The following is a 15,541-nucleotide window of genomic DNA, read 5'->3' as shown; positions in this document are numbered from 1 at the left end:
ATAATCCCCTATGACGAACAGCAAAATAAAAGACAGTAAGGCCCCGGGACACTTTCTTCTTCAGAAGGATGCTGATGAACTTTCTGTTGGTAAATAACAGAGCTGAAGTTGGAAGTCTGGGATGTTCAGGAATCCGTTAATGACTTTTGTTTAGGAAACTAGCCGGGAGGCTCTGCAGCCAGTTCTGCCTGTCAAACCCCCAGCAGCCCCGTGCAGCATGGCTGGAGTTGTCGCCCCAGCAGCTGCCTGCCCCAGAGGTGTCCGTGCGCTCACTGCCTGTCTGTCTGTCTGTCTGCCTGCCCGCTGCTGCACGGCCTGAAGCACAGGGCTGGGCCAAGCCGAGCAGACAGGTCACCCGTCACCTCTCGGACGCCGCAGTTGTGTCTCTCGCCGCGGTGCGCACACGGACAGCACCCTTTCAGCAGAGGAATTCTGTGTCGCAGTCCTGGAACAGCAGCCCTTTTGCGCAGTTGGAGAAGCCTGGCTGAACAGCATCAGAGGCAGCAATCGCTATCGCAAAAAGACAACGTTTTGCATTGATGCAGTCTTAACATTTTCCGTACTTATCCCCCATCCTACTTCTTCCTCTCTCCCACTTTCAAAAAGCATGCTGGAAGACTAAAGCAAAGCAAGTGGGAAGTTTTGCTTTTAGCTGTTCCTCCAGACGTGGGCTGCACAGAACGCAAGGCAAACTCAGCCTACGAGTACAGCAGAGACTAACCCTCGGCACGGTCCTTGGCCTGCACAGCATCAGCGCAGGTGAATGACAAAGATCAATACTCTGCTCTTCGCAACCCCTTTAGAAACCATCTCCTCCACTGGTCAGGTCTAGAAGCTTGAGAGCTGCTGCAGGCAGGATACCCGAGTGTTGTGAAACACAGACGTTTCTCAGCTTGGTTTGTTTTGGTAGAAGACTACCTTCCATCCCAAAACTACTGAAAACCGCGACTCTCAGCCTCGCAAGTAGTGAGAGCGGGATCTCACGGATCCCGGCTGCCCCCGCGAAGACTCCCGACGGCGACGGAACACAGCAAGTACGGCCACGGCCGAAGGGGCTGCTCCAAGCTGTTCCCTCGGGTCGGCCACCAAACCCGACGGCAGAGCAGAGGTCCAGCAGACCTGGGGCTGGAGCGGCACTCGCAGCACTGCTGCTTGCTCCCCGAGACCCTCGCCTCTGGGTTTTACACTTCCTGCGCTTTGCTACAGATATATTTATGGGTTTTCTTTTTCTTACATTCCCTGTGGTTTCTCAGGTGATAACTAGGTGTTAGGCACCACTAACAGAAGAATTTGGTTTCAGCTCTTTACTATAAATTTTTTTTTCTAATAACCTGATTCTCTATCTTCATAAAGTAATAATATGATGTAGTGACATAGGTGTACTGTGAGGTTCACATTATTAACAGGTATCAGTGTATTTAAAATCTGTAGAAAGGTAAGCGCCATTCCGAACTTTCACAATCTTGTGATGCAAGTTCATTACCAGCATTGCTCTCCTCTGGCCTCTATTTTATTTTTCCAGTGTGAATGCTGCTGGAACTCCACGCGCATTGATCTTTATTTCGCTCTGCGCTGGGGTGTGTTTGCCATCCGCTCTCACACCCCCAGCTCTCACAGTAGCCAGCTGTGTGATGCAGCCGTGGAGCGGGAGGGGTAGGGCGATAACTTGCCTGTGGTTCCTGGAGATGTGGCTCCATACGGCTGGCTACTGACTTTCCTAAATGCCTAAAAAGTGACCTGCTTCGAGGACGGGTTTTAGAAACAACTTCACAACCTCTGAAACTGTTTCAAGTAGGTCAAATTGTATTTCCAAAGAAACTGCTGCATATGACTTCAAAGATACCATGGTCTGTGGCGTTCTGTGGTCAGCAAGTAGAAAATGCTCGGTGGCCGTGAGTGGAAAATGCGCTGAAATGGCACCTGAAGTCAGGGACGAGGGCTTGCAGGCAAGCTGGTGTGCAACAGCCTCCTCGTAAGGGCTTCACGAATTAAAGGTGCTTTGTGACAGACTGCACAGATGTTTTGTCTAGGGACTTCCACCCACCATTATACATTGTATGAAAAATTAAATTAGTTGTTACATTACTAGCTTATCCAAGAGTTTATCAACCAGCAGTACATGATAATGCCCTGAGGTGCTTTCAGTCTGGCTTTACAACTCATAGTTACGATCTCAGAGTGGATCGTAAAGTTGGGAGTGCGAAGTTAAAAGCGGACTGTACCAGATGAGATGAGATGAGATGAGATGAGATGAGATGAGATGAGATGAGATGAGATGAGATGAGATGCAGCCAATCGATCTTTGAACGGATCTGGTGCCGCGGTGGAATGTCGGTGTTTATTTGCAGGTACAGGGTTTAGTTTCTGTTGGAGACTCTTACTGGCATTTGCAACTAGAATGTATTTGCTATTTTGCTTTAAAACTCATGTGTTATCCCACACACTGTGCTTTGCTATTTTAAATATAACAGCAAAACAAGAGCTGGTTATCTTCCAGTTGTTACTAGTCAATGAAACCAGTCAAAATAAAGTTACCACAGTCAGGCGCAGAAGAGGCTTCAGAATTGGCAGTGCCAAACAAAACAGCTTGTAAGGTCCGATTTAAAAAGCAAAGCCTTTGCCATACATAGGGCTGCAAAATATTAGGAATAAACGAGGCCAGGTGGCTGACTGTATATCCTCATTTGTGTGTATAATGTTGTTGGGCAAGAGAGTAAATCCAAGCTCCTTTACAGAAGCTGTACCTTTTCTTATTCTTAATACTACTTAATCCTGCTGTTTGAAACCCCTGAAATACTCTGCACAATCTGTTTGACAAAAAAGGCCAATCAATTGCATAGCAAAAGCTTCTGGGAAAATCTACATGCAGCGAATAGAGAACAGAAACAGAAAATCATTTTCATAGGGAGCAAATACTGATTTTGCACCTAAAGCCAAGGCTAAAGGCGGTACTCACCAGCTTCACGCAGATAACGAACGGTGGAGCTGCGTCTCTGAAGTGGCGTACGGGAATTTGTGGTTTTGGTCTCTCCTGCAGGAAGAAGCAGCAGACTTCAGAGCAGAGGCACACAGCGGTACTTGCTAGCCCAGTCCTAGGAGCTAACAAACACCAAAAGGGGAAAAAGTGATGTTGCGACCTCCTGCTAAACAGTCCAGCTGGTCACACGCTTCCGCTCGTTAGCTTGCCGGTCGTTTCAAGTACTCCTTATTTTCTTACCGTGATCTTTCAGAACGATTGTGTTTCGCTGGACGAAGTTACACATCACACCGGATCGGAAGGAAGAGCTTTCTGCTGTGGAAAGGAGAAGGTCTCGCTCCTCCCTCCACTGCTTCTTCCTTACCTCCCAGCTCTCCTTTTCGCCCCCTCCCAAACAGTTCCCTTTGCCCTGATTGCAAGGTACGCTGCTTTCACAGCCCACCCCACAAAAAATGCCTTCTTTTTTGGCAGGTGAATTTTCTGCCACTTCAGGGAGCTGCCTCAGCTCGCCGTGCCCTCAGAGCAGCGTCAGAGCCGGCACAGTAGTGGACACAAAGGAGACTCTTCCCTCTCAGGGGGAGCTGTCCCATGGCTTATGCCCAGCTGGGCCTTCACCAGGGATCCAACTCTAAGGATTCCCAACCGGTTACAGTCCAGTCCAGTCTTCTTCACGACTGACCCGAGAGGCTGGGTGTGTCTTCAGCAGACAAACGCACAGGATCCGTAACAGCTACGCTGATGGTGCTACTGCACCGGGAGGTCGCGAGTCCTCAGCATTCCAAGTCAAAGTGCTGAACGCCGACCGCTCTCGCGCAGCTGAGAGCACCCGTCAGCTGCCCCGTGCAGACTTTGCCTTTGCAGTTCCCCTGGTCTAGCCCCAGGCTGTGTGTCAGGAGGTGCCTCTCCTCTCCCCCGACCCCTCCCTCAGTCCCACTCCCACCAGATACGAGGCTCATGCAACCTCGGGGTAATTTGATTCACACGGTAACTTGCTGGAAACCTCTTTATCTGGAGGGCTCCTTTTCTGCCAGCTCAGCTAGCTGGATCAGGTCACCCTTCAGCCACTGGGCTGCTAGGCCCGTGTACGCGAGGCGGCGGGAGCGCGCGGCCGAGGCCAGCGAGGGAGGTCGGACCCCCCGGGCGCTGGGCTGGCCAGGCTGCAGGCTCGCCCGCCCGCGCTCACAGCATCTCACCCAGTGCCCCGGGGAACCAAGGACTGTCTTTTCACCAACCGTTGTATGGTCTGAATCTGGATGAAACTTCACTCCAGGTCTTGAGCTATTCGCTATCATGAAATTAATACGGTAACAAGACAACATTTTTTTTTTCCTCTGTGGTTTGTCTGTTGCCATCTAAATACCGTGCTTCCTTGTCTAGGGAATAAAATGCTGCTGCCTACAATTTTAGGCTCCCAAGGAACCTGTCAAAGTTAATTTGTTCAGACACACTATAACTGCAATATACAGATAGGTTACAATTAATCACAGAAGCTTTATTTATTTGAATAGACATGTGACTTCTATCTATCATGAAATTCTACTCCCACCTAAAAGAAAAACCTGTCAGTGAAGGCTACGTTGTACCCCATCATCAGAATCCTTACAGAGCATACACATTTATTTTCGTCTCTCCATACTGACACCAGTGAGCGCGAGGTCCATCGTTCTGGCTCCACAGGCCGCACTCCAATACCAGTCCCCAGCTATCGACTCTCCTCTCACGGCCTCCTTACCAAAAGGAGTGGCTACACAGTATTTGAGATCAGTGACGTATTCTGTCATCGCATTTCCCAGAACACTCCCAGATCACAGTAAAGAATGCAAGAGTACTTGTAACTGACCTCAGATTCTTCGTAAGTGTAGAATCCTTTTGTTATTTTCTTTTCATCAACATCACAAAATGCAGTTACCTGGCAAAACAGAAGCAGAGCATTTTAATTCCATTCTTTGCTACCAGCCGGCATTTCACCTGTCGTGTCTGTAACGCTACAGGCACGTGAGTGAACACAGCAATGGGCAACGCACCCTGGCCCTCCTGTGGAGCTTAAAAATTTATTAAATCCCTTCCGGGTGTATCTCGGGGAGATGGGCACATGTTGCAGTTGCCTGTGAGCAGGTTATGTTTTTATGAACACCACAGGTGGTCTACGCTACTGACTGGGCAAGAGAAAACGTCAGCGACCATCAGCGCCATCCTCAGCGACATGCTGAGTAACTAAAACCAGAGGCGAGCGTCCCCACTCTGGCACTGCCACCAAACACCGAGGGTTAGACAACACGAGCCCTCCTCGTCCTGCCCACCCCAAGGCCTCGACCACGGCTCCTCCGTGCAGCAGCGCAGCGCGGGCGCTCGGGACGCTCTGGTAGCGCCAGCCTCACTGCTGGGTCCTAACACACCGCGTCTGGGAATCCCTATGGACTTGGACTTTGTATTTTTCAACTGAAAAGTTCAGCAGATTTGGTGTTTAAACACATACAATTACTGCTTCCTTTTGGGTGTTCTTACCATAGTTATGGAAGCGTTATTTGAAGCCCTCATTGCCAAATACTTCAGATGGTTTTTTCTTTGCATTCCTCATAATAAATGCCTGAAATCCAAAATACACAGTGGCCTCATGTTTGAACCATTAGGTTGCTAGTAACATTTTGGAAGAGTTTTTTAAATAAACATAGCTCTGTTTTCCTCTGACTTCCTTTGAATCTATTATTATTATCTACACGGAACTCTTACACTGAAGCAGAAGAGTTAAGATAGTTATGGTCCCGCAGAAATCAATTATTCTGGTGAAAGCTGGATAGCAGTTCTCCTATCTTTTTAATTGTTGCATTAAAAATTGATTAACAACACTTACTGTTGAGAAAATTTGAAAAGCCAGACAGCTGTTTATTAATTTATTAAGTTAGAGAAGTCTGCAAAAGCCTGGCTTGCTTTCTGTGCCTACAAATCTCTCTCACGCATTTTCCTCCTGTGATGAAGATAGTTTTCTTTTACCTAAAGTGACCTCGTTCTGCTTGTGCAGAGGACCACACTGACACCCGAGCACTGGTGTGGTCACGCTGCAGCTGGCACTGGGTCTCGCTGCCTCCCTCCCGACGCAGAGGGCCCCTGTTGCAGCCCATGGGCAGGCTGCAGGGGAACAGCACTGCGTTACGTGTTTTCGGGCAATGGCCAGATAGAGCTGCATCCTCCTGCAACATAAAGGATGTTTCTAGATCAAAAATACCTTGGAGATACTTCCACTATCCGATGGGACAGTTTTCTATCCCAATCCTTAAATACCATAATATCAGCTCTTCCATTAAATGCCAATGGAAAGAGAATACAAACAAAAATATCACGGGACTGCAAACATGGCTCAACACCACCACACCGAGTCAATGTGGAAAATGCAGCTAATGAACTGGTGGGGTGGGCAGGGGTAGTCCTTGGAACCACTTACAGGCAGACTCATACCTGGAAAATAGGTTGCTTGAAAGCAGGCAGCAAAAGAAATAAAGAACAGAACATCAAGGAAGCATCAAATTTCCACTTCAGGGCTGTATGACTAAAGGAGTAACTAAAATAACTAAATAACTATAATAACTAAAGCTACTAGACGTTGTACCAGGTCTTTGTGGCTGATGCAGGCTGGGTTAGACAGCAGCCACCACAAGCAACTCCTTCAAGAACCAAGACCAAGAAACCAGGATGTTTCTTAGGCTTTCTTTTTTCTCTCAATACACCTAACATCCCTGGCCCTATTTCCATGACCACGGTCACGCTTTATTGTAGTTGAAAAAATCAGATGGTGTGGCCTGTGGATGAGCAAGAACCGGGTACAGTAAACTACATCCCAAGACCTCCTCTACCCATCTTATTCACATGTACACAGGTACACGCACACACGTACACAGATATGTACACACACAACGGGAACCAAGCAGAAGCCACCGTGGAAAGAGACATCACTTAGCTGTGTACTTGTCATTCTGCATTATCCACCCTTTAAAATTCTCCAATATTCTGTAAGATTCAGTTCCTCCACTAGTGTTTCACTGCCCTAGAAGCTGTGAGCATTGCAAACGCAATTTAGCCGTTCTGGAATGCTGTGCCTTCACTGACCACCCACCAGCGTTCTGGGAATCAATACAGTCCAGTTCTTTGACTTCTCTTCCAATAACTGAAGCTATCTTTTCAGCTGCTCACACTCCCAGAGATTTTAAAAACCAAAACAAACTCTAAAACTTTTGAGAGAAGGTAAAGTGAACATCTATCTACACATTACTGTCAGCAGCTGAGAATTCAGCTGTGAGGGCTGCGCCGGAAGGTGCCGATCACGCCGTTCACCTTCAGCACGTTACAACTAACAGCAACCCCCGCCCGGTGCATGGATTGCTTCGTAACATGAACGGTGTCGGAGAACCAGAGAGAGCTCCTGTGTCACTGGATTGCCGATAATCATAACACTGCTTCCCATCCTGTGCCATAACTCGTACTACCACGTGTAGAAAGTTCTGCGAACGGCCTTTGCCACAGCGAGCACCCAGCGCCCGACGACCCAGCACACCGAGCTCCTGGGAACAGCGGCCGGGCGAAAACCACCCCGGCAGGGAAGTCTGGGACAAATCTCCCTAGGGAGACGGAAAATGACTCTCACCTTTTTCTGAGTTACCACTAAGGTATCTCCACATATAATTTTCAGTGGATTCATCCAGCTTAAATCTGATCTTTACAGTATTACAGAGCAGGTCAGACCTGAATGGGCAATTTTTCCACCAGGCCCTACACCATGTGGGTGGCCAAAATGCAAATCAACTATTTTTCTGACACACACTATTTATTTTCCAATCAAAGAAAATCTGTGTCTGGAGTCTAAATACAGGACTTAGACACAGTTGTTTATCCTGTAAGGAGAACTGACGGCATCAGGCTTATATGAGCTATTTACTTTATACTATTAGGAGAAACCCAGAGTTACCTATTGATTTTTCTGCATACAGATTGCAACCTACATTAACTAGTGTTAATGGAAAAAGGAGAAATAGATCTCTCCCTCAAAAGAGAAAGTTTAGATGGCTCAAAAGAGAAGATATTTACTCAAAAAAAAAAAATCTCTGCTAAGGGGAGACATGTCTGAGGCAGATAAAAGCACTTCCCTGGCTGGTTCTTTTTCATAAACACAGCAGCTGTGTGAAGGGACACACAGGCTGGGACTATCAGACCTCCCTGGGGTGAACGGAGATGAATGGGCAGCAGATTAATCCTACTCCAAACGCACAACCCCAGAAGTCAGTCCGAGTGGGCTCGGGGGGCAGCTGTGACTACCTAGCTGTCTGAGCTGCGCCCTGTTACACAAGAGTGAAGCTTGCTCCATCCTTGACTTGTTTACTGCCTTGCTGGCTGCTGCAGAGGATGTTTCCTGACACTTCCCATTCCGCTCGGATTTCCTAATGGAAAACCAGAAAGATTTCATCAGCCTAACAGCGTCCTTTTATGGTGAATGATCTTCACAGCATTTTATTCCCTCGTTTTATTTTCACCTGTGGTCTGCTTTAGGTCTGTAGTGATCATTTACAGAAAGCAACAAAACACAATCACAGCAAATTCTCAGGATCTGCCCTAGCTGGAAGGAGACGAGGGGCAAGTTTGACAAGGGAGAGTGAACAACTTAGCAAAGCATGACAGACAAAATGGACAAGCCTTTTGAGAAATTGTCACCTGCACATTGTCTCCTCTCCCTTCTCATTACATCAACTGGGCTCATAAAATCTGTCTTTAAAGAAGAGAACCGTCTACAAAACCCTGTCTGAGCAGACCTTCCCTATTGCATTCTCTCCACATCTCATGCAATCCTTCATCCATTTTAAACTCCTAGTGACCCTCTGATTCTTCTGTTTATAATTCTTTCATTCAAACTCATATAAAGCCTTGGAAGAATGTTAATATACATCTCTGCCAAAGTTAAATCAATTTTGGCCACTCATGTCAAAACAAAGTTGCTCAAGAGAATTTTAATACCAGAGTCCAACAAGCAAAACAGGCTTCTAAATACTGCACATACAAAATTTCCCTTATTACATGCAACATACGACTGCCTTCACACGCAACAGTGCGGGAACCGGCCGCAAGCGCCTCGTGTCTCCAGAGCGGGTGACTCCGTTGGCTGTGGCAGTAACGTCTCCAGGGCGGCTGCCTCTGTACGGACAGCACGTCGCCCCGGGTGGAAGCAGCAGGCAGATCGCCCTGCCGCATTTCAGCGGGAAGCGTTCGCTGTTGTTGTCCAAGACGAAGCCTCTGTTTTACCCCACGTCATTTTAGGATGCTTTATACTTAAGTGAAGCTTTCAAATTTCATCTCTCTCTTCTTGTTCTGTAGGCTCTCTTAACTCGCTTCCACATTGTCGTTCTTTCTCTCCAAGTCAAGGTGGGTGTAATACTCTTCCCTTTATTCACGTTTCTTTGGTTTCACATGTCCTGGCTTCAGTCTCGCAGGCAGCCGCTCCCACACTGTGGAGCAGTTAAAATACCACACAACGTACACATTTCTTGCTCTGTGAGTGAGCTGACGGAGGCCGAGCTACAGGGTTTAGCGATGTTGCTCTTAGAAAAAGGTGAAGAGAAACTAACAGGATTTTAAATGGTCAATGAGCTAGGAAAAGGGGTGTACAAAATACTTTTTGAAGCTTTCAAGTTTGCCACTGGCGGATAGGGTTGTCATAGAGAAACGTAAGGGGCTGGCTGCGTCCGAGCACTGTTTCCATGCCACTAATTAGCTGATGCTTATTTCGTCCTTTCCCCCTCCTTTTCTGTTAGCTGCTTGAGCACTATTTTCAGCTATCGGAAATAACACAAAATGTTAATGCTGCAGTTCTCCTTTTAGCTAAGTTTAACGGAGATTAAAAGAGCAGACAAGAGAGTTCAGAAACCCTCCAGGCACATGTAGCATCCCAAAAACATTTGGTTTCCATCTTCAGCTGCGAATTATAGACAAGACGGATGTGTTTTAAACAAAAAAAGGTCTGTTCGACTTCAGTCTTGCAGAAATGCTAATACTGAACCACTGTCAACTGTGTGAATCAAGAAGGGGACAGCCAGGAAACAGAATTTCCCTAAGAATACTGAGATCCTCCTAATTAATTCATAAAAAAACCTACTAGTTGAATAATTTTTTTTCTTGTGTTGCTATTTAGCAAAATACTGAGTCTTGGATTTTTGCCTGAACTCTCCGGAGACGAAGCATTATTTTAATATCACCATACAGATGTCTGAAAGAAAAGAGAATATTGCTTGGGGCTTAGGTGTCCTTTTCTCTTTTAACATAGCCATAATTCCAATCCAGACTGTTTTCCAAATAAACTAACAGAATAATTCATTAAGAGAGTATGAACATACAAAGACAGCTGCTTCCTGGAATTGCTGAAATTTTGTTTTCTAAGAAACAATGCTGTGCGGCATGTAACATCTTTATACTTTTCAAACATCCCACAAAAACCTCGTCAGTATAAGAAATACAATGGCTTTGTTTACCAGGTTCTAAAAATACTAGAAACACTCTTCTTTGAAAAAGAAGTTTTCTTACATGCCCTAAGCTTGACAGTTCAAACTAATTAATTCTCTTCCCGCAGATTTAGAAGAGCTTCGTTTTTTTCATAATTGCAAAATAGTACACACGTTGTGTGCAACAGGTTTGGGGGGCTGGTGTTAGTATTTATTCTAGGAGTAGGCGTCCCAAATTCTCTACAAGTGCTTAGTGCCAGTTTAGCAAACAACCCTGCTGTGACTCCACCTCCCAACCACAATCAGCCTTGTGATGCCTAAGGACATTCTGAATCTCAATAAAAGGACGCAGCAACAGTGAAACTGAGCACAGACGAAATTTTCAAGGGTCTAAACTGACTTCAACTATAAAACCAGTTGAAATTAAATTTAGACAGTTAAATTGTATGGCTTATTTTGGCAATTTTACCTCATTTCAAAGGATATTAGACCTTTTAAGGTCACACTCTTTTTCACAACTGGACCTTCAGAGGAAAAAATGGTAATTATATTGATGTAATACATCATATTTTGTCTTAAGGGGCTTTTAGAATTGTATTTTAAAGGTGTTTATTTTACATAATTGATGAATTCATATCCCAGGCCCTCCATTTACAAGACAACACCAGGTTCTACTTGGAGATTCAAGACGATACTGAATCTCTGGTGTCCTTGTAGTTAACAGAATATCTAAAAGCTTAAATCTTGTTAAGACAGTCTTTAAAGGGTGAGACAGGAAAAGTATTTTATTGGTTTTAGGGCTGGAAAGGATGAAGCAACAACTATTTACAGCCTTTGTTCATATGGGATTTTAGAGTCTTTGGCAAGAGCTGAAGATTAGTCACAAAATACCTGGCGGATTTTTGAGGAAAAGTACAGCATGGAGTTTAACTAGCCTCTTTTTACTGTTATTAATTTAGAACAAAATGAAAACTGCCATGAATTACCTACTGCAAATTTTATGAATTTATTTTCTGAAGCTCCAACTGCATAATCCTCTGATTAGCACGTGGAGAAGCGAGATGTTTTAACTACTTCTACAGCCTTTTGCCACTGACTTACTATGAAACGCGAGGATACCATTTAAGCTTCAGTTCTGACTGAGGTGGACAGACTTGGGGTCTCACTTTTGGTAAGCTAGGAAGTCACAATGGCAATCATAGAGCTGCAACACCTACGTAAGACGAGTGCTTTCATGACAACAGATAACACCAACTTCATCAGAAATCAGCTGTCTAAAGGCGAGGCCTCCACACGCACTTGGGATGACACAAGTCACTTTCTGAAGCTATTTGTCTTCGTTGGTTATTGAGAAAACCTCTGAATACTTCAGGTAACTTGCTAGACTTAGTGGATGAAGTTTGATTACTCTATATGAGGTATGAAGGGTCAGACTGTGACTGCATCGTAGCAGTAGTTTTCTGCAGTGCATTTTCAAAATGAGTCATACTTGGCTTGTGCAATTGCATCTGGCACGTGAGCTTGCTAAATGTGTCTGGTAGAGTATCCAGTAATTAATGAGTTAATGCTCAATGCGATATTTCAATATCTAACTAAAGCATACTGGAATATGTGCAATTTTAACCTTGACAGAAGCAAAATCGTATCACGGTCTGCAACACTGCCAAAGCAAACGTTATGGAAAGGTCAGCTGGAAAGAACGGCAAGCTCCAGTTAATTAGAACCACACTGTTTGTGCTAGCGTACTGGGGAAGGAAGGTTCTTCCTTACTGGAGAGGTAAGCTTTGGTGCTTTGGGAGAAAAACGGCAAAAACCCACCAATATGATTTTTCTCTTGCCCTTTTTATCATCTCTGCAGTGACATCTTCAAATTATCGTTGCATTTGCTGAACAGGATGTGAAGTCCTGAATGAGTCACCTACAGCAGTAGGTGGCAAACATAACCCAAAGCTAAAGAGGTGTTCTATCTTAACATCCATCTCCATTTTGGCTTGGCACAAATAAAGCTAAAAAACAAAATTAAAAAAAAATCCAACACCTAAGATGGCGAGACACTGCTACGAAAACAACATGATCTGTTCTTTCCATAACATCTCAAAAATCCCTGCTTGCATTTTACTACCAGACAAGCTGCCACCTCTTCCCTTGGAACTTGTTTTCTAATTATCATACTTTCATAGACGGAGAAGTGCAATGGTTGCTAGTGACTTGGTGGAATTCACAAAGTGCTCTCCAAAATACTAGTGAAAGAGAATATTTTCATAAATCCCCCAAAGTGATGTGCACAAGGCACTGTGCATGGCTAAGACAATGCAATGCATCTAATGGATGGTTCCGTCCTCTTGGAATGAAGGAACTGATGGGAGACCCATCGTGTTTAATCTTACTCCATGCAGTTCACCCACTGCCACATCACGGCAATGGAAGAGGGATGGCATTGGAGTATCGAGTTCAGTTGTTGTGTTGTGTATTTACTGTGAGTGTCTCCCATGTCTATTCAATAATTTTGACTACGGGCATACAAAATCCTTCTATTTTCTTTTTATATGTGTGTGGTCTGAGGACCACTACATCAATCAGGTTTACATACATATTTGTCATTTGTCTTCCCATCCATATTTTTGAGAAAAGAAAACACACTCAGTAATAAAATTAATGTTCTGTGGCTCTTTATAAGAAACAGCCATTTGACATTAGCCCCAAGGCCTTTATCTAACAAAAAGTTATTACACGAAAGAAAATGCTGTAAAAGTAAGTTATTTAAAGTCTCAGACAAATCTCTCCTGAGAACTATCTGCCATTGCCAAACGTAAGTAACCTCCACATTTTCAACTGACTGCAATTGATTTATAGTTAGGTACTGTGTGTATGTGTCTCTACTCACCTGCTCACCCGGCACCCCACCTCTATTTTTAAACAATCAAGCTTTTCAAAAGGGAGTTGCAGTACAGCTAGTTGTCGTAACACAAACCACGTTCATCACCATCCCACAGGGATGTCCAGTATCCACTTAGAAACTGGGCAAATACTATACCTGTATGAATAATCCTGGACAGGGTAGTTTAGTATTATACCAGCCAAATAAAGAGTTATTCTACTCATCCGGGTACCTGGCTACTACAACAGTCAGTTACACGGTGCGGGCCATGAACAGTTATGCAGCGTGTCTAACCTACTACTGTGCTTCGCCATCAGCACGCAGGAACACGGGAGCGTATGTTCCACAACATACACACCACATGCTCTACATAATGTAATACAGCATTTTAAAACAAGAAATGTATTATGCAGAATATTGAGAATTTCTTCAATTTATATTAATCATCAACTAGTACTTTGGACACACAATATCCTAGGACAATTTTGCTACATTATGCTAGAAACAGCAAGGAGGCACATAAGAGAGAAGAAAGCACTTTTCTACAGGTGTACCCCCTCTCAAGAGCTGACCTTTTTCCGGTTAGCTGGTGACAAGCTTCTGTAGAGCTTCTTGCCTTGCTTGCCCGCATTCCAAATGGTGAATGATGTCCAGGAGCTCAGCACTCTGTCTTCAAGAAACCTGACTCGGTGACTCCAGATGGTTCCCCTGGAGAGTTAGAAAAAGGGTGGATTTTGACGCCTAAGACTCTTAACATTATTCTATACCTATATGCAATGTACATACTTGCACACACATAAACTTGACTAAACTGATTCACGCATGACACCAAAATCACACCAAAACATTATACCAGCCATTTCCCACGGAAATGCAAACTGTTTCTAGAAAAAAGAAATTCTGTGGAAGTCCTCAGACAAAAATCCTTAGGATAGATTTGAAGTTGTAGCTACACCACTGCTCTTTTCAAGAACCTCAAGAGAAGATCACAAGATGAAAAACTGTGGCTACGGTAATTCAATACCGCCAGTTCCAGCTGCCCGCCAACACACGGTCTGCCCGTGCGCGTATTCGCTGCGCCCGCTGCGCCAGTCCACCCAAACACACAGCCCAGCGCCCCACTGAAAGCCCACTGACATTGCGGTCTGCGGCTCCAGTCTTCAGCAGGTCAGTTTGCAAAGCTCTGAACCAGTGGGCACCCGTACAGCAGCACACGACTGCGGAGCTGCAAAGGCACACACAACCCCAAAACTACTGGCTGTTAGGCACGAGTCACACCTGCGAATGTGCAGACACACACCTTAGACCAAATAAAAGTGATTTAATTTTAAAGGTTCCAAAGTACTACTCAGCAGCGGTACGAATGTGACTGTGCCTTTGTTTGAAGATGACTTTTATAACAAATAGCGTTTCTAGAAACAGAGCAGTGGATTTTTTTTTTTTTTTTAAAGTGGTAAGCCTCATAAAACTTCTTAAAATATGGTTTAGAAAAACAGCAAGCTGGCAGACGTCTGTGCCCAAAGACACCTTTAGGTCGTCATGTTTGCAATAAGCAGGCAGTTCAGGTAAATAGCTGTGAGACTGATACCAAATGAGGAACCACTTGGCTTTGGAACCAGTGACAAGGGAACACCAGCACATAACCTCTTCAAAATCTGAAGACTGGATCAGAATCAACCCACAAGTTCAAGATGTAGTCTTGGGAAGAGGGGACAACATCAAGGAAAGCATTTCATTCATGGGCCATTCATCCCACCTGCATGAGTGAATTCAGTCTGACGGCTACGTCTTTTTATGTGTGTGCACGCATGCCCACATTCCCTATCACTTTCAATTGCTTTTAAAACAGCAGTTCCCACCCTATGCTGTAATATTAGGACCACATCATTACAATGGTTTAAACAAAACTGCCTGCTGTTAAGAACATCTGTTTTATGTCCAGTTAATATTCACTAACTAAGAACTTATACTTAATTAACAGTTTTCTAGATACAATAAATTGATTTCCTCAATTTATAGCTTGGCGGACGAATCTTCCTAATGTACATCTCTTAAAAAAGGCACTGTGAGTTGAAAATTTCTTTCACAGGAAATTCTGACAAACACCTAATTGTCTTTTCTTTCTGAAAGCATTTCTTCAGATAGGTTTTTCCATTTGTTTTATCACAACAGAACACAATACACTTTATAGCAATTGTTACAATTTGTTCT

The 15,541-nt window shown here is 44.6% G+C and overlaps 2 protein-coding genes across 6 annotated transcripts in view; one reads left to right on the top strand and one right to left on the bottom strand.

The window, feature by feature from the left end:
* The window catches only part of TBCD (tubulin folding cofactor D), a 139,468-nt gene extending 133,891 nt beyond the window's left edge, over positions 1-5,577 (top strand). For both annotated transcript variants that reach the window (XM_075441207.1, XM_075441205.1), the window contains one exon: positions 5,117-5,577. In XM_075441207.1, the coding sequence (XP_075297322.1) occupies positions 5,117-5,191 (75 nt within the window). In that variant the 3' untranslated portion in view covers positions 5,192-5,577. The remainder of the gene's footprint in view (positions 1-5,116) is intronic.
* The window catches only part of QTGAL (queuosine-tRNA galactosyltransferase), a 136,284-nt gene that overhangs the window by 6,956 nt on the left and 113,787 nt on the right, over positions 1-15,541 (bottom strand). For 2 of the 4 annotated variants that reach the window (XM_075441208.1, XM_075441209.1), the window contains 3 exons: positions 13,903-14,038; positions 4,818-4,886; positions 2,957-3,031 (listed from right to left, as the gene is read on the bottom strand). In XM_075441208.1, the coding sequence (XP_075297323.1) occupies positions 2,957-3,031; positions 4,818-4,886; positions 13,903-14,038 (280 nt within the window). Of the gene's footprint in view, positions 1-2,956; positions 3,032-3,065; positions 3,100-4,346; positions 4,722-4,817; positions 4,887-13,902; positions 14,039-15,541 lie in introns of those variants that run through there. The other 2 variants (XM_075441211.1, XM_075441210.1) reach the window with 2 other exon arrangements.

Source organism: Opisthocomus hoazin, chromosome 21 (genome assembly GCF_030867145.1).
Source record: "Opisthocomus hoazin isolate bOpiHoa1 chromosome 21, bOpiHoa1.hap1, whole genome shotgun sequence".
NCBI classification, from domain to species: domain Eukaryota; kingdom Metazoa; phylum Chordata; class Aves; order Opisthocomiformes; family Opisthocomidae; genus Opisthocomus; species Opisthocomus hoazin.
The sequence above is the reverse complement of the archived record's forward strand: the minus strand, read 5'-3'. Positions and strand labels throughout refer to the sequence as shown.